Below are 19553 nucleotides of genomic sequence, written 5' to 3'. Positions count from 1 at the left end.
TTGCATCAGATCTGGACCTCTTATCCACAGTTGTGTTGAATGTGTCCAATTTTTTGCTCCCGTCGCATTCGCTTCTTTTTTGTCTATTGATGGGCACTCCTCTCAATATTCCTGCTGCTTCCTTATTTTGGCTTTAGTTCTCTTTTAACCTCGTTTTCACTAAATGTTCATCTTGGTGACACCCCTCAGCTTCAAGTCTCGATAAAGGTGAAGTCGAAGCAGACAGAATTGTTTGTTTGCTGGAAATCTTCTCAGCAGTGGAGCAAGGTAAAGCAAAAGCAGCGCCATCTGTTCAAAATGATGAACACGTTGTCGGGCTCGCAAAATGAGTCATTTGATTTTATGAACTTACATTGCAAGTGCATCAAATTGTCAGCACTTTCTGCACCGCACCATCTGCGACTTATGACACTGATGTTTCTCTATTTTTTCTGTCGGATTGGGGAGGTCTGACCAAGATATGAGAATAGGCCACACGAGCACGACAGACCAGTAGAACCTTCTTCCACAGAATTGGGCCTGCAGACAACAGGCAGTTAGTTCTGTCTTGTGAAGACTTGAAAATATGATGAACCAACAGCTGCACAATCATGTTTTTGCAAAAGAGTACAGCACAATAAACAGCCTCAGCCAAGCATGCACATAAACGATGGCCAGTACCTGCATGAACACGGCAACGACTCTGATGCAACCTGCTCCAAATCACCTGAACGTCCGATTGCGTAGCAAAGCGCAGCAGGTCCATCGTGCTGCAGATGCTCCCAAAGTGACGTGTGCAGATGCTAACTTAGCGCCAAGCTAGTGTTTGTGGTGTTCACTGGCTTGAGCATTAATAATGTGCTTAAGTATAGGGGGGGGGAATACTTTTTTGTATTCAAGTACGTTTTCACTGTTTTTAAAGTGTGTTCAATACTTTTTTTTGTTTAAAAATGATGTTTTTAAAAACGTCCCACATTAAACAGAGACGACAGTACGGTATTCCCGCGAATAGCTTCGAGGAGGGTTACAATTAGTCTTAACTCCAAAACAAAGTCTTCTGCAGTCCCAGCATAAATTCTTTTATTAACATCATTATTGAAACTAATGATTATTCGACATTTTTCACAATGGCCTCCAGATTAGTGTCATTGCATACACTTTCATAGCAGCTATGCTAATTTAGCCGAATTGCTTCAGTGTACAGTCCCGAGGCGAGAAAGCCCACACTTTGTGCGACTGCAACTCGTATGGTTAATAGATGATGCTTTTCTCTCTGAAGAGAAAAATGTTTGTTTCAGCTATAATAGAACAAACACAGAATGAATATTCAGCAGTCTTGGCGCACACCTATTTCCACTACAGAGCCGTGCAGTCCAAGTCACAGCCTCGATTCCAGTTTCAGTGATGTAGCCTATATACTTTGATTTGAGATGTTGTGTTCATGCAATGCAAGGATGTCGGGAATTTTCAACTTTGCTCCAGGGCACAGACTGTCTTACTTGTAATAAACTTTATGTGTGGCATGCAGAATTGCATCACGTTCGGGATCACTTGGGGTAGACAAAGATTTACATACATGACCCAGTCCCCCGCAGTCTTCATATTCCTCCGGGGGCGCCATCCAGGTGCAGCACATTGCCTGCAGCCATTGCACGCTCGCTCGCTCGCTCCCGCTGTGGTTGAAATGAGCAGACTTTTACAAACCGCATTGGAGAAAACTTATTGTTACTCACGCTCGTTGTGCTGCCCTTGTGATTGTGTTTTTATTCTCCTCCGGGGTCATCAGGGGCCAAGATATGAGTTTAAGGTGCTGCGCCACCTTCAGTAATTCCCGGTGCAAGCTCAGAATTTGAATTGGGATGGATCGCTTACTTTCTCGAAAAGATATTTGGGACATAACTCGTCTTGCTACTTTGTGGGTAAAAGTTTTGGGTTATATCAGTTTTCTATTCCAGCAAGACTGTGCTGCAACGCACAAATCAAGATCCATGAACGCATGCTTGAATGAGTTTCGTGGGGAAGAACTTGCTCCAAACGACCTCAAGGCAATCAAACACCTTCAGTATGAACTTCAACAGTGGCCACGAAAAAAAAAAAAAAAAAAAAAGTATTCGATGGAAATGTTTCCACAAAACGTAGCTGGATATTTTCTACTTAGCGCCATGAAGGTTTGCTTTTAATGACAACGGAGCTTGTTGGTTTGTTCAAGGGCACGTTTTTATAAAGTAAAAGTGCAAACTTTTAACGCCATTGTGAAAATGACCTCTCGTCTTGTAAGACGCAGCAGTTGAAAGAAACGCTTGTGACCATGAGCGGCGCACTTTCGCACTGAATCAGCAGCCGATTGTAAAAAGGCAAGTGTGTGTAACCCAGGTACAAAATTAAGTTAAGAAGTAAAATCTACTTTTTATAGAGACTGAGAAAATAGAGTAATGAAGATATAACATTTATGTTTAAAACAAACTGAAAAGAGAACGATAATAATTGAATTAATATTTGTATTGTAAAATTAATTCTTACAAGTGCACTTGAAGGCCCCCCATGGCCTCAACCAATCAGAAGCAACATAGGTCACATTCAGCCTATGGATTGAGAGGTCAGTTTAGGCGCGCTTCCGCCCTCGTACTTCCTCTTTTACATCGCGGGTGATGTGACGCAGTTATGAAGAAGTGAAGCAGCGAGACAAGTAGAAAGTTTTTGTAAGCTTTATTTTGTGACAAAATTTATTGAGACACGCTTACTGTTGCTTACTGTTAGTGAATACAGTTTTGAGAAGTAGCTAGTTCGAGAGCTGGTTGGACCGGAGTCAGTACTGTACACTGGAGAACTTTTTTGTTTTTCTTCACTCCATTTTTCTTTTTTTTACGTCATGAGAGCGTTCGACGGCGCCCAGCCTTCGACGCATATGACAACGGTGAGCAATGCGTCTTGCTACTTAGACACCCATTCGCCATTGCTCATAGTCTGTTGAAACAAGTTAACTGTATAAAACAAGCTGTGAAGTAGAGTAAATTACATTTTCAGTTGCCAAACGAAAGAGGAATCTTTTGTATGTGTTTTGTTTTATAATGTGAATTTGTGTATTTCCAACTGTGAACTGATGCAGATAAAGAGGTGAATTTTTAGTACAACTCTTCATTATATTAGAAGGCCTATAATATGAGAAGAGTAATTAAGTACGCTAGTGTTTTGAACTCTCTTATCGAAGCTGACTTCATATGGAAATGTGATATTATTTACATTTTGTCAATTTAATTTGAATAAGCTTTATGTGTGATGTTCTGGACAATTTATACCACTTAGTGATGTAACAATATGTGGATGTCTATGGTTACCTACTATGATATTTGATCAAATCCTACTGTGAATTACTGGTTTTGGAAGCATTTCAATTTGCAACACATTTAACTCAATGTGTTTACTTTTTGTAATTGATTATTGATATTGAACTGTTGTACAACAAAAGAAACTAAGAATTTGGAGTGAATTACAAGGTTTTGAACAATACGTAGCACATGGTATTGACATTTGAAGCTTTAGTAATTTTGTATTGAATGTAGATTGATACAAATGCGACCCTGTCTTTAGGTCAGGTTTTTTTGATACGGACGAATCTAAGGACCAGTCAACGATTCTGGATCTCATCTGGATGGCGAGCTAACCCTAGCACCTTTGAGGAGAGATAACACACACAAACACAACTTCTATTTCCTGCTGGACGGTTGGTCGTGGTAGGACAAATATTTCATACATCTTTTGGATTTATTCTTGGATTTGACAGTCACACAGGACAAGTGAACTTTAAAGACTTTGAAAAAGGGCCCCAACGATTTGAGTTTAAAGGGACTGATTTGGTTTTTTTTGGTGCGCACATTTTTTTCACGATTTTATTATTTTTCATACCAATTGTTTATTTTCATGTTGTAACAATACATGCGTTGCTACGCAACTGCCAATCTTTGTTGTGTCATTATTGTTACTCAAACATATGGCTCCATAAGAATCTGGGTTCTTCTGATGCTAGTCCAAGTTGGTGAAATCACAATTTAAAGATTCATTACCTGTGACCTCACTTAACCTGATAGGTGGGTTACATGTGTCTCTCCTCACCTCGTCTTTTGCAAATGTTAATAAGATCAAAGTGAATAAAAGCTGACACAGACGATGAGCATTATTAAGCAGGCTCTTATTCGTCTGGCAGCCGAATCCTCGTTTGATCTTACACAAGGTAGTCGTGGTAGCGTTCTGCCGTGCGAGCGCTAATGCATCTGAAACAGTGTGAGGTTAATTAAGACTGACGTTTCTTCACAGTGTCTGGATTAGTCTTTTCTTGACTGTGACTTTCTCTGTAATCAACCAAATAAGACCCTTAATATCTCGATGTGCTGCATGGCACCGGCATGGCCTCGAACAGACAGAAGCAAAATGATGCTTTGCGCGATATATTCAAGTGTACGAAGGAGGAGAGTTGAATGTTGTGATTTGCAGGAGCTCATGCACAGCATTTGTGATTATACCCTCGTTAATTTGCCATTTGTATTCAGCGAGACGGTCGAGGCGTGGGTTGTGTTGTTGTTGTCTCGCTTCTGTGGAGACAAAGAAAAACAGTCTGCCTGCTGACCTGCCATGTTTGCTCTTGTAGGGGGGCAATGGTAGAGATGTCCAGCATGACCCTCACAGGAGGCTAATACAGACATGTAAAGCGTTGACATCTCCAAGACATATGCCACCAAACTCAATGGACATCCACTTTGGCATCTTTGAACGTCACAGGCCACAAAAAAAGTACATTACAACAAATGTCCATTTTCTTATTATACACCTATCGTAAAAGGTATGTACACATGAGGGAGGGCAGACAAATGCAGGTGGACATGACAATACTTGACAAGACGAGGGAGGCACACAAGCACAACCCAAAAACAAAACAAACCCAAACATGACACTTTGCCTATTTTGATGACGAGTCTGAATTTTGAGGGCTTATCTTAGCTTGTAGGCAGGTAGCCACATATGAATAGTGAAAAATCTATTTGTTAACCATGATAATGTGCAGGATTGATTGGTTAACTTCCCTGTTTTTGTTTTTGTTTGGACCCTGTGGTTGTAAGGGATGCAGCGGCCCCCAGGAAGGCTCAGCGTGGTGTTGTCTAAATGCGGTTTTCTACCTCCGAATGTCAGCCCACTGCATCGCAACCGAGCCATTTGCCAGCCGTCCGCTCGTCAGCTGAATGAGAGGGCCAACACATTCTTCCAGCTCATCGGGCTTTGTAAGGGAAGAGCGAGCACTTCGATTTTTCTCTCCTCGGTTTGTTTTTGCCTTGTGACCAAGAGTTGAAGTTTGCACGCTTCTCAAACGATGCATAATGATGTTAACTGCTTTGCTGGTCTTCTTCTTTTTTTTCTTCTTTCTGTGCGTTTGGCTTGCTTTAAAACCTTTGTTGTGATTCGTGGGTCTGCTGTGCGCCGCCGCAATGTGTCCTAATTGTGCATTTGCTTTGCCGCACGGCCGTCTTTGCGTTTGATGCCATTTCACAGGCAGCAGCCCGCCAGGGCTTCAAAGCTCGGCACTGTGCATGAGCATGAAGGAACGTCACTGCGCGTTTGTGGGGAACAGCATTCGGACAACGACACTGTCACCAGTCGTTTGAATGCCTGTCCCTCCACCTCCCACGTCCTGTGGTTGGATCTGGAATTATTAGCGGGACCTTGGCTTTCCTCTGGTTGGCTTATTAGTCAGGAATACTTGGTCATGTCATGCCTTTGCTGGTGTGAAATTGGTTGCGGTCCAACTGCGCACTGCGCGTGTCAGATCCCGAGTTCAGCCCACGCAGGTCCAGGTGGTGGAGGATGACATGGCAAGCATCCCACTGCTCGTCTCTGCCAACCCAGAGGAGGCCTCCTGCGTTTGGCTACAGAGCAGGGAGAAGCGGCTCAAAGGTGACTGCTCCATAAAAGCAGGTCCGAGTTGAGCTGAGCTGAGCTGAGCTAGCAAGTAAGCACTCAGCACTCGCTGGCTGCCATTTAGGGTCTGAATAAAACATGGCTCGTCAGGTTGGTCAGCATGGGACCCTGCCAAATGTGATTCTCATTACGGCTCTAATGGATGCAGTCTAAATGAGGATCGCTATCTTCGTGAATACAAGAGGGAGGTTTGGAAGCCCGTTTTTGTCCTCCGGGCTCGTGTCATCCGGCTCTACTTGCTCCTTTTCTCTGTTAGCTCCATCGTACTCGCCATAAAGTCACAGTTTCCTGAATGCAGGATCTCACAAGCTATCGTGTGAGATCTTGCTGTGGTAATTAAAGTATCTCTCACAAAGACCATTGTTGGCTTGTCGTCGCATTCCAGTCTGCCCAATCAATAATGCAAGATTAGATGTCGCATAGCCGCCAACCAGTGGCCAAAGGGCATGTGTTTGATGAGTGTGGAATGAATACATAATTGAAAATAGTGTGTCAGTGTTATAGGGAAAAGAGGAATCCACACATTTTCTGAGATGGCCGCTCTTCTTCGCATATAAAGAACATGGCAAACAGCATCCGGAAGTTTACGTGTACAAATGAGTGTCAACCAGACTTTCATCATTCTGAAAGTCCTCTGTAAGGACTAGTATTTTTTTTTTTTTTTTAAGCCTTTAAGACACATCTCTTAATCGCCTTATTTGGATGTTGTTTGTGGTGTCCCCCAAGGTTCAGCGCTGGGTCAATTTTTTTTATTTTATTTTTATTTTTTTTACCACTACAATTCTCTCTCCATACCAAAACATAGTCATTGACATCACCTATTCAGTGTACTTGTCTGTTTGGAACAGTTATTGATCAATTAAAAAAAAAAAGCCCCAGAAAAATGGAGCAGTTTTTCCTCTGAGCGGAAGCCCTCATTGTATGCACTGTATGTCTGCACATGCCTGCCCAGGACACACAACCAGAGTAAATAAAACATTGGCTCCAATATAGCAAAATTGTCGCATACCTGCTTGCATCGTTCATCCAGTACTCCAGTGAAATGATGATTTGAGACGACACTTTTGAAAGCAATTGCTGGCATGCCATTGAAGTGGGTGAGCCATCATCGCACACCCGCCCAAACAACACTCGAGCAAACATTCCCTCATTAGGGCTCCGTACGAGGCCACCGAAGCCCCGGGACCCGCCTCGGGCTTCGGGCCCTCTGCCCCGGTGGTGATGATTAAATAATGCAAGTGTTGAAAATGTAGGGCTGCCTAATTCGGCAAAGCCCACGGTACGAGCCTAATGGATTCTGCCATCCTTATCTGACGGCCTTGACAGTTGTAGATATTCATTATGTATGGAAAATTGTCGTGGCTTTTATGGCTGGCGTTGTAGCCCACTTAACAATGTCGCTCTTTGTTAGCAGACCGACGCGGGAAGATCTCAGCGTCCCAGAGGTTTGCGTCTCTCAAGCTTTTTCTCGGCGCCGTTCTTCAAGTGTGAACATAGGTTGAGACAAGTAGGCGCTAATGGCCTTATTGTTTCAAGTACATGGCACCCCCGGGAAGTATGAAGTGCTTCTCGGCAAATAAAGACAGCAACTGAGCAGGCGAGGATGGTGCAGGATTCGAGCAGTGCGAATTATTTAGACGGACGGATGGATGGATGGAAAAGGAGACTGGGCCAGAGTGTGAATGCGAGCGTTGTGTCATCGCAGGGCCGCCTGCGTCGTCACAGGACCAATTCTCAGTTGAGCTGCAGAAGCATCTGCGGCGCTCCAACATAGAAAGAGGTTAAATGGCGTGATAAGGAAAGCGCAGAGGCCAATTAGGGCAGGGTTATGAACACATTCAGACGGAAATGAGTGCAAGAGTAATTACAGCAATGCAGCATACCTGTTTAATGGGTTGGCAAATGATGTGTCCCAAGTTGGCATGTTAACCTTTCATTGTGCTTTTGCTTTGTTCTCCTTTTCTTAACCTCGGATGCTCCCGCTGTTCGGATGACCCTTTGTTACTGAACGCGGGGGACACGGCTGACCCAATATCTGCGGCAGATGTCAACCCCGTCGCAGCTGACTTTGCATGGAAATCCACTTGCACGTTCAATACCTGGAATTCATTTATTATCTGATCTCGTCTCAGCATTTATCACTGACCTTTCTCAACGCACAAATGCAACATATTTTACTGGCTTTAACTATCCCTCTACACCACCTGTCGCAGTACCGTACGCAGCCCAAATCCAGAAAAATGGCTTTCATTACCTCCGCGTATCGAAAGGCCACATTTGTCAATGTGGCGACGGCTCTGTATCTACTGATTGCCTTTTCCAGTCCAAACCCCCTCACACCCCGGCAGTTTTCACATTCCTCTTTCCGACCTGGAAAGCCCCTCCTTTTTTTTTTTTTATCTGTAGCTTTCCAGCCTGGGATGTTATCCTTCTTTGTTTTTTGATAGCCCTCCTCTGTCCACCTCAAATCCAATGCCCCCCACCAAACGTCCTTTGACCACAGGAGGAAAGATGTTTTATTTCTTGAGCCGAAGATGCTGTCCTCCTCTTATTCGCTCTCACTCAGTCTTTCACAGTGTGACAATGGGATGCAGATGGGAAAGGAGGCCCAGGATGATGAATCAGGCCTTCTCGCCATCTGTAATGTGACTCGGGCTCATGCTGGAATTTACCAGGGCACAGCCAGTATAATGTCGTTGCACCCTCTGGCAGTGACGATGTGCATCTTGCGCAGTGTGAGTGCAGATGATGTACCAGTGACTGAGTTCGATTGCTGCAGTCGTGCCTCAGCCTCCTTCGGAATGTCTTCCAGTCACAACGTGGAGGCTCAAGCTCTATAAATCTGGAAAAAAAAAAAAGAAAGAGTCCATCCGTTTGTTAGACTTGATTCAGAAGAAACTGTTTGTTTGTTTGTTTTGTCCTGGTCATTCAAATCTGGAGCAGATCTTTACCCTCATCAGGTTTCTGGAATGTGCATCTGAGTCCAACCATTTCACATCTGCTTTGTGGACTTGGAAACTGCATTTTACTTCTTTACCCTAGTGAGCCGACTTGAAGTCATGACTGCGGTTCCACTAGTTCAATCCATCCTTTTAAACCATTAAGGGCTGTTGTATTTTTCACTCAAGGTTGGTAATGTGGAATTGATCCAATGAAGTCCTAGTTGGTTTGTGTAACAAACCACTTTAGGTTTCTTTGAATCATAAGAAAACATCAGTCTCGGAATGAGAAACGTTTACGCAATGTCGATCTTGGAGACTTTATAGCTGACTACTACCATGGGACATTGGACAAGATGTTGCAACTCTGAAAACTTTACTACTCCTTATATACTAAAATCCCAAGTAGCAGGCACTAAATTCACTCAGTGTAACAGCTTAGGTGTGGTGCCACTGCCCCTCTATGCAGAAATATCCTACGGATGCCACCTTAATTCCGGCATGTGGCAAAGCATGCCACGTATACCCCATGACTCAAGCATGTCCAACCCGGAAGGAAGCCTCAGGGCAGACACACTGCAAGGACGACGATTCACAGCCTCATGTGGAAGCACCTTTGAATAGTCCATCTTCTTGGACTACTTTGCCCAAAATCCAGCCCTTTTTTTATCTGTCTCAGGGGACGGCCATTTTGCCACCTGCTGTCGACGGAAGATGACGTCACAGTTGCTCAGGGTCAGGCAACGACCAATCACAGCTCACCTGTTTTCTGAAGCTCAGCTAGGATTGGTTGTTACCTGAGACATGATCAACTGTGATGTCATTTTCACTCGACAGCAAGTGGTGGCTTTAAAAAAAATAAAAATAAAATTTGGTCAAATGGCTTGTTGTGTGGTCGTCGGCTGTTCCACTCGTACCGGTCAAAGTGTGTGGATGCATCGTTTCGCAAAACACCCAGAAAGACAATATTATTTTAACAACATCAAGCATTATTGCTTTAAACAGATGAATAGTGGATTTTTTATTTTTTATTTTTTGTGGGGTGCATGTGATTGTTTACGTTGTGCTTTCGTGTTAAAATGAATTTAGGTCATGTACCAGGACTTAAATATAAAGACACATGAACCTTGAAGAATTGAATTGTAGCAGTTTGAATTTAAAATGGTCTATTAAAAAGGAAGTCAAGTAACTAGCAAACAAATGATAACGTCAGTCTGAAGTGGTGCTGGCAAACAAGTGAATGTTTATTCAAACTAGCAAGAACCAGTGTGAACGAGGGCCCATTGTGTTGGAGTCTTTCTGCCCCCTAGTGGTCAGAAATCACTTCATGCAGGCTTACATGCACATATGAAATGATCAAAGTCAATGGTCATCGTGTACAAAACATGAATGGATTATGCATATCACGTATTTGACAGTGGAGGTTACATTTTTTTTCTTTGGTTCCCATTTGGCAGCATCTTAAGAAAAAAAAAAAATGGTGTGTGCAGCTTTATCAGCCTTTTGCAGGAATATTACAATAGTGTGGGAGGGCCACTGAGGCTACACGAGTGTGAAGTGAAGAGAATTGCTACTTCTGAGCATGGATGCTTTCAGGAACTTATTCCACGCCTCGATCTCCACCTTATCGCTTCGCTCACAGCACTACTTGGCCCTCTCTCAGATAATGCTGCTCAGATATACTTTGCACTCCATATGTGATGCGCGTCCACTTTTCTAGCCTCAAGCTGCGAGTGGTCACGGCTTCCCTGCAGCAGCGCCTTTATCAGCACACGACTGGACATGTTTGGAATGTTTCCCGTTTACTATAAAGATCCAGCGCTGCCCCCATTCATTTTCTCTGAGATGTAAATATACATCATTCATTTCATGTGCTTATGAAAGATTGAAATGATCATTTGCGAAGAGAGAGAAGGATTGGCTTTTGTTTTCCTTTTTGTTTTTTTTCCTCCAGAGAGAGACGATACAAATAAGACTGACCTCTTTGCTCTGGAATGTTCGAAGTCGAGCTGATAATGGAAAATATGTATTCAGTCAACTCGGGTGCAGCCTGCAGCAAGAGAGGATTCGACGAAGCATCATCATCATCATCCTCTTGTGTTGCTCCTCCTCATCTCCTTGACTGTCTCTGCCTCTGCCCTAAAAGCACCCTTCAATTTCTTTCATGCGCCAAATGGAAAGTCATTCACTTTTTTTTTCTTTTCTTTTTTTCCCCTCCACCTAGCCTGGCCGAGCTTCCTCTGATCTTTGTTAACACAGCTGATAATGCAGTTTACAGTATGCTTCCATTATTCGTTTTTGTTGGGATACGCCAAACAAATTGTCCACTTTGTAAGCATTGCTGCTCGTCTTTCTAAAACATGAATACAACAAAGGGAACCAACTAATAAATAAATAAATAAATAAGTCATGCAAAGTACTTGCTGTCAAAAACGTTCTTTCAAAGCTATTGGAATGAAGTGCGAGATAAACACATGGGAAGCTTTGAATGCTCGCTGACGAGTTTTGACCTTGATGATGATGTTATCGCCTGCTTGATATCATTCCACCATTTAGTCGTCATATGAAAGTGCAGCAGTACTTGAGAGAATTTGATAAATGCCCTCCTGTCAACAACGCTTCACCCTCAACTCAAACACGATCGCCTGAGAAGAAAAATGACCACATGAGCTACGAAGACATTACGCTTACAAAATGAGTTTTATTCTTATTCTCACGTCCTCCATCTTTCTTCTTCAAATATTCCGTATAAGATGAAGCATGAAAACCGGATGTGAGCTTGATTATGGATCCCTCTCACAATTAAAGAGAGGATTGTGTTTTTGGCTCAGCGATACCGTTGGGACCGGTCGGGCACTTTCCTGTACGTGGATGCGTTTCCTCCCCGGGCGACAATCTTCACTGTGACCAGCGAAAACGTCTGTCAGTACGCTGATTACGATGCGGTGTTGACAGTCGCCACTATGGGTCAGTTTGGTGTCGCTCCGATTCAGCTGCATGTGCTGTAAGTCAGAAAATCCGCAGTGAATTAATAAAGTGACCTTTTGTTTTTCTGTGGAGACCATAAACTGACAAAGACATATGGATGATGATTAGGATGCTCAAAGTAAGCAAACACACTCAAAGAAAAGGCTTTTATGAATATATACATCAAAGTAACAATAGCTTACAAATTGGTATGATGGCATGCTTTGTTGCCAAGGCAACCTTACCTCACTGACCGGACGTTAGTGGACATGATGCAGACATTTTGGAAGCTTTTCATGCTTCCTCATCGGTTTGGCTATGATGACAACTATGTGATTGACATACACGTGGCAAAACAAACAAACAATAAAACAGGATGCCAGGAAGGGAACAAAGCTAAAAAACAAAAACGAGACATCTGGTAATCCTAGCCAACTAACATTTACCCCTCCCCCATTCAACATTAACATAAATTTGCCTTAATAAATTGAACTCATCCTAGATATTAACAATAGAAAACACTTAACCATACTTTAACAGTGTAAGTTTAGATGACAACAACAGTACGCGATCTCCTTCATGGCGTTTAATCTCAGCAAATAGACAAACCAGCACATTGACAACATTTCACTAACTCAAAATGCATGTAAATAAACTGCTAACGATAAGTGGTGTCATTTCAGAACATTTCTAACCTGCAAATACAAGACAAATGATCAAAACAGGTGATCGGTTGGCTGCTGCTTCTTCAACAGATCTTCTCAAAATGGCCTCACAGCAGCTCCATTTAACTCCACTTTACGGCAGGCTATAATTTAAAAAAACAAAAACAAACAAATCCCGCTGTGCTGTTTTCTTTATGTTGTACACTAGTATACTAATATTCAATGTTTCAGTTTGTTGATTTCAGGTATAAATGTAGTGTGCAGCACTGTGCTTATTCTATGGTTCAATAAAAATGATTTAAAAAAAATCAAAAAAAAATCCCGGTTTGCTGGCACTACGCTGTTTCTATACTGCCCCCTGTTGTCTATATACGTACATATACCTACTTTCAATAACCATATTTGTTCACGTATGAAGTCTTTAACATCACTGTAAAGGCAGCTGAAAAATTGATATTTGTGCAGCAGCTAGCATCATTGGCATAAATTATTATTATTATTATTTTAATTATGCTAATGTATGCAACTTCAAGGCCTTTATTTTTTTTTTCCCCTCATGCATGAGACGCCAGGTTGTCATGGCACCCACCCTTTATTTGGCCCTCTTCTAAGTCTTTTATCAATCAAGGTAAATTGGAAAAGTGGCTGATCTGCTCTCTCGTCACTTTCAATACACGGACGTCCTTGTCAATCCCTCGTTAGCGTTGATTGCTAATATTTGCCATCCATAATTATGGAACGCCATTTGAGCATTATTTCTATATGCTTGACGTCCATGTAACCTGCTCTGCTCTTTGTGCTACTAGTACAACAATTAAGTGCACTTGTCAAATGAATATCTTACTAGTTGTTTATTTTTTTTCTACTACTTTGGCCTACTATCTTGAAATGAAACTTTTTTTTTTTTATACCAATTTTCCATTGATTAATGGAATAATCACAACTTATTTACTGTATTCATTGATTAAATTTTTTGCTGTTTATGAAGTGATTGTTGTATTTTCTTTTGGTCTTGTTTACTTATTCAACAAAACCAAATTGAAAAAAAGCCCCAACAATTACGGACTTTCAGCATCTCAGTCACCTTCGGCGCAAATGAAGCTGCGAAAGCCAAAAGGTGCCGTTTGTTGATCTGGGGAGCTTTCGGTCCAATGAGCTTCCTCCAACGCTCCAACTTGAAGCGGTGAGTCAGACGCATGACGCAATCGTCAGCAGCACACAACCTGACGGGACACGTTCATCCCTCAACGCTGTCACTTCTTTTATCTTTTATCTTATATTACAGCTTTCTGTCCTTTCTTTCTCTCCCATCAATTTCTGCTCTTCGCTTTTCTTTTTCTTTGCTCTTACCTCACTCTGACCTTGCTGTTACAGCGATGCCGCTTGTGAGATGATGCTGGTGTCGTTTCCCAAACGTTTCTCCAGCTTCCTCCTGTCGAAAAGTCAGCCAACTGGATGGAGAGAATTCTGATGCCGACGGGTGAGTCGAGGATGCAAACATCTCGTGGACGCTCGAACCTGTGAAGTCATGTGCCCTGAGGTCATACAACGGAGAGCAACATTTTAGGGGGGACACTTTGGCTCATGAGAATCACACTCCTTTTCACACTGCACTTAGCAGTCGTCATCACAAACTTTCATTTTGTGAGGGGTGAGGGGCAGCGAGCATGCAATTGAACGAGTGTTGACATTGTGACGTCAGATCGGCGCCTCCAGTTGGGGAGGAGCTGGATGAGCGACATATTGCTTTTCTTTGCCTGATTTATTTCAAAGTAACGACATGATTTAACTATCCAAGTTCCCACTGAGCCGTTTTTCTGAGCGTTTTTCTCCTCCTTCTTAAAATAAGCAAAGTCAGGGCTTTCTTTTTGAAAGACACCTCTTCTTCTTCTTCTTCTTCTTCTTGTCTTCTACTTCCTTTTCGGCTGCTATGTCAGCATTTCCAAATATGGGCATGACTCTTTCACACTGAGTGCAGTGTGAAAAGGCCTTAACTGCTGTGTGTTTTGTTTTTCCTTGACTTGTTGCTACACCTGCAGTATTCCAAACGGAGTCACCTTAACGAGAGCTTTTCGAGAAGAAAGATGTGAGGAAGCGGCGGAGAACCCTTGAAAGCCAAAGAAAAAGTTCCAAATAATTCCACACAGTGCTTTTCTCTTCAGAATTGTATTTGTGCAGGAAACGAAGGTCGTCTTGGGTGTCTCTTTGGATTCATCAAATGTTTCGGGTCACGACCAAGCAGGTGCATTCATTCATTCATTCATTCATTCATTCATTCATCTGCGAGCCAGCAGCCTAATAAGCGCGAAAGCAGCCACGGCCCAGTTTGTGCGTCAGACGGGCAGAAACGTCCACGAGAGAAGAGAGCAAGCGGAAGGATGACGGCAGGAGGCAATTTAGAAAATAGGAGGAGGAGGTGCTGACTAAACAGATGAGTGGAGGAAGAAAGGTGTGGCAGGAGAATCCATCTATTCCGGGGGAAATGGATAGATTAACTCATGAAAGCTTTCGCTGCTCACGCTGATGGAACACAGATCAATAACTTGCAGTTCGTATTCAAAACATGCATCGATTTCGGAGGATTTCTCATTTTCTACTTCCAATAAGCACACATGAATGTTTTCATAGCTGAGGGAATATATCATCTTAACAGCATTGTTCTTTGAGTCAAAAAATGCATCATTTATTCATCAAAGTTCATATTGTTTATGTAACTCGATTCAACGATTTCAATTGGTCTTTACCTGAGAATCAGAATGAAGTGGAACAATTTCGCAGACTAATTGGGGGAGGGCGTGTCCACTGGAGCTGCTTGTCCGTTAATTTCAAATGTTTTTTCATCACTTCAGAACAGCCAATTTTCAACATTATATATACACTCAATTTTTGTGGCCTAAACATGCTCAGTACATTACAAAATGAGCGTAAATCAATATGACGACAAAGCCTAAAACTGTTTGACAAGCTTCAGAGTTGATAGAACTCCTTGAAACTTGGATCATGATGGCATAAAAATGTGCTGCGTTAACAAATTCAAACAGATATACAGTTATACTTCCAAGGATTTATGTGTTTACAGATTTCCCCCCCTAATTTTTTTATTTAATTACATTTTTTAAAAAGAGGGCGGGCAACACCACTTTTTTTTTCATGGCGTTATTTTTTTTTTTCAAAAAAAAAGTGTAAAAAGATTTATTTATTTTTACATTTTTGGGGGGGATGTCTTGCGTGCATTATATTACATCCCATAAATGTAAAAATGTAAAAAAAAAAAAAAAAAAAATCAAAAATGTACATCAGTATTTTAACATTTATTTTAACTTATCCATCCATTCTCTTAACCGCTTGCTCCTCACAAGGGGTGCTGGAGCCTATCCCAGCTGGCTTTGGGCACACCCTAAACTGGTTGCCAGCCAATAGCAATATTTGAACTTATAATATCACAATATAATGACACATTTTGAATTTCTACAATCTCCCACCAACTATTTTGTCTTATATTCTAAAAACGGGAAAAAACGTTGTGGTTTTGTAAAATAATTTCAAAAACCTGAATGCGTTGAAACTACAGCACAGCCATTTTGATGACTTTTGTCTTGACTGGTCCTTTTTGTGCACTTGATTAGATTCTGTTGAACTTGGGGTGTGTAAGACGTATGACGGATGTGTCAAAGGTGAATAGACCAAAAAAAAAAAAAAAAAAAAAAGTCTGTGTTTTTGTGTTGCTTGGGAGAAATCTGTACGCCAGCTGGAATGTTGATTGAAACAGGGTCACTTTGGGTCAGAGACATTGTGATGCTATCTCTTGCTTTTGTTTCCCTAATTTCAGGAACGTTCTCTTTATTATTAGCCCAGCGGAGAGTCGGCTGAGTTCACATCCTGAGGAAACCGCGAAGCATTCAATGATTCAGCCAATAAAAAAGTCGAAACCAGATCAAAATATGAGCGCTGTATCGGGCATTTTGCAAAGCCAACGATGGTTTCTTTTATTGATACAGTCAGTAAGGTAATCATGTCACATAATTCGTCATATCTTCCTTTCAGCTGTCAAGCGACTTGACTTTAAATGAGAAGGTCAGAGCAAACAAATCAAACACCTTATTCTTGGATGATGCGTACAAAAATGTTATTTCCAATATTTTCTCTGAATTCACCTGTCAAAAGAGTCGAGTGCAGACTAATATACAGTAATTCAATATTTCACCGGCAGGCAGAACATTTGATGACCGGCGGTTTATCGGGAAACGGAATAAATGTATTCCTTAAAAGTCTCTCTGTTTATGATTTCTTCAATACAAAATTTGATGTTATTTATGTGTTATAGTTCATAGGCAAGCTATTGAAATTCTGCCTTTTTTCAAATCAAAATTATTTTACAAGTATATTTCACGTCACCAATATTTCGAGTTTTTGTCCATCTATTTTCTATATAGCGTTCTCAGCTCAACTCAACTTTATTAATAAAGCTCTTTAAAAACAGGCATTGCTGGATACAAAGTGCTGCACATGAAACAGAAATCGGTTGCAGTAAAGAATAAGCTAGCAAAACAAACATTTTGAAGTGAGATACAAGTTTGTTTGTTTGTTTATTGGACGGACGGACGGACGGACGGATGCACAGCTCGCCGCACCCCTGACCAAAATAATTGAATATGTTTCAAGATGGTACTTTGTGGCTTGCACTGTAAAAAGTTGATGCAAATTGTGCTCGTCCTCCCCAAGTGAATCACATGACGCCCGTCTGAAGTGAACAAGTTTGCCATTCCAAGCTTTGGCACAATCCATATTCACCTCACGCTGACCAACGTTTCATCTTAAAATCATCATCTTTTATTCATTGACAGCGTAATAAGGGAAAGGCAGGCAGAGGGCCGATTTTGCGTTGGGATCACACAAGTGTCATGTCGGATCAGCACATAGAAATGGTGGTTTTCTTCAAGGTTAAGAGAAACCTTCCAACCACAGTCAGTCATCGTCAGAGCAACACCCGCACAGATTCATCCACACCGAAGAAAAAAGTCGGAGAAGGTTACGAAACAAAAACCGTCCTCTGCGAGCTCAAAGTGGCAGCAGGCAAACTTTGTTGTCTTAACGTTGTTAAAACACAGCCAAATCGGAGAGGTGCACTTAAGGATACTTTTGTTTTCCAAGGTGTGTTTTCCAATTCTTTTGTTCACATCACATTTTCTTTTGTGAGGCTTTTAGGCTGAAAGTCGACTGGATGCTGTGATGGGCAAAGGAAAAGTTGTTTTCGTGTGCTTTGGTTTTGTTTCGTTTCTGTCTGCTTCGCGGTGTCCTTGGCAACCGCGCACATGCACAAATTTCTGCTTTTTATGGCTTATCAACTCAGTACACGTCTTGATGGGGAACAGAAATGGAATGTTGGCTTTGTAAATATGAACGATATATTCCTGGCACATTTGTCAGAAATGTTCACATCAGGCATTGTCAGGTGGCCTCACATTTGGTCATTAAAGACTCGACTTCTGAGTAGAAGTCAACGCATCTTAATTTGAAGTAAAAGTGTCAATACCGAATCTGAAGCACCTGACCAACAGGTGCCGGGTTAGGGGAATTCACAATCGCGAGCCTTCTTCTCAGGACAGTTTGTGGAGAGGCAATTAAGGGAAAGCAGAAGCCAAGAATAAATGCTCGAGCTCACACCGGATTGGCTGCTTGACTGCCAAATGTAACCTGCATAAATGGACGTAATATGCCTTTCACCACAGATGGAAAGTTATCAAATGTTGTTCCTGAAAGGGTTTTTCAACGGGACATGTCAGTAAATATCGTTACAGCCGGAACACACTCAAACGAATTTGTGTCACTTTTTGAGTTCCTCTTGGCTTGTTTGGGTCCCTTTTTATTTCACAATACGCAGACAAGATTGTTCCGGCTCACATTTGTCTGCACGGGGCCATTATTATTATTATTATTATATTTGAGCCTCGAGCTTCTGCTTTTCCCTCCAGCGCGATTGGTCACATCAGTCACATGAGCAAACACGCGCTGACAGCCGAGACGGAATGGCGGATTATGAAATGTGATTTCCCCCCCATTTCATTTGCTTCTTCTGAACAGCTCGGTCTGTTTATTGCCATTAGTCCTCTTGATTTATTTGGATTTATTTTTTCTTATAATGGGGGGGCATCCTAGTTTTTCCACGTCATTTGTACAAAAGAGCTTAAAGATGAATCTCCCTGTTTCCCTCAGATACATTTCCTCAATGAGGCCAACTGCTCTCCAACATCAACTGTCAACTCGTTCCCGAACGTTTGTTTAAGTTCGAGCCGCCTTTGCCGCGAAGCTTCGATGCATCATCGGCAGCAGTCGCGTGCTGAACTGAAGACTTGACAGCTCAATATTCTATTTTTCATCTCTGCCGTATGTGCACGTTTTTGATATGTCGCTTTGTGAAGAATCTCCAGGGAGCTTGAACATACGAGCACGCAATTAAGAAAAAAAAAGAAAAGAGGAAGAAATCCTTAGCTTGGCTTCCAGCCTCTTTTCACATCCTTCCTAATGCTTTCCTGACTGCTATTCTGAGCAAACAAATGGAAGCCAAGAGTGAAAATGGACGATCGCTTTAACAGGCGGCGCCTCAAATTCCCGCCATGTGTTGAGAAAAGTCTCACGGAACACCAAATAAAATGCTCACCGCGACATTTTAGATGGAGCACTCGGTTATTAATATTGCAGATGCTAATTTGAGTAACCAAACTCTTTAAGGGGGCGCGTTTGACCTCGGGGAAGATGCTTTTTTATTTGTATTTATTTCTTTTTTTACTGTCTTAGAATAAAGTGCAATTGCACCTCCACTACATTAGGGGGCAGTGTGCTTTGGCTCAGTGGTGTAGGGGTTTGGTTTGCACCCTCAGGTGAGCTGGAGCCTGTACCGGCTGACTTTGGGTGATGGCTGGGGTCCAACCTTGACTGGTTGTGGGTCAATAAAAGGGCACATTTGGACAAACATTCGCATTCAGGTGGAAAGACACACGGACCGACGAATCCAACATCAAAGCGCAGAACTGTAAGGCAG

General features: G+C 42.1%; 1 protein-coding gene and 1 long non-coding RNA gene across 4 annotated transcripts in view; both read left to right on the top strand.

Moving 5' to 3' along the window:
- The window catches only part of fxyd5 (FXYD domain containing ion transport regulator 5), a 32033-nt gene that overhangs the window by 5358 nt on the left and 7122 nt on the right, over window positions 1-19553 (top strand). Inside the window, exons 1-3 of one of the 3 annotated variants that reach the window (XM_077528200.1) lie at window positions 2604-2893; window positions 3568-3710; window positions 5091-5249. The exons of the other annotated variants lie outside the window; for them this stretch is intronic. Coding sequence (XP_077384326.1) covers window positions 5211-5249 — 39 coding nt within the window. The 5' untranslated portion in view covers window positions 2604-2893; window positions 3568-3710; window positions 5091-5210. Of the gene's footprint in view, window positions 1-2603; window positions 2894-3567; window positions 3711-5090; window positions 5250-19553 lie in introns of those variants that run through there. 3 annotated transcript variants of the gene reach the window in all.
- On the top strand, window positions 9699-11301 carry LOC144022975 (uncharacterized). Its single transcript, XR_013284457.1, has 2 exons — window positions 9699-10729; window positions 10837-11301. It is a non-coding gene; the product is annotated as an uncharacterized LOC144022975 (long non-coding RNA).

This window comes from Festucalex cinctus, chromosome 7 (genome assembly GCF_051991245.1).
Source record: "Festucalex cinctus isolate MCC-2025b chromosome 7, RoL_Fcin_1.0, whole genome shotgun sequence".
Classification (NCBI taxonomy): domain Eukaryota; kingdom Metazoa; phylum Chordata; class Actinopteri; order Syngnathiformes; family Syngnathidae; genus Festucalex; species Festucalex cinctus.
This window is presented reverse-complemented; position numbering and strand designations above follow the sequence as displayed.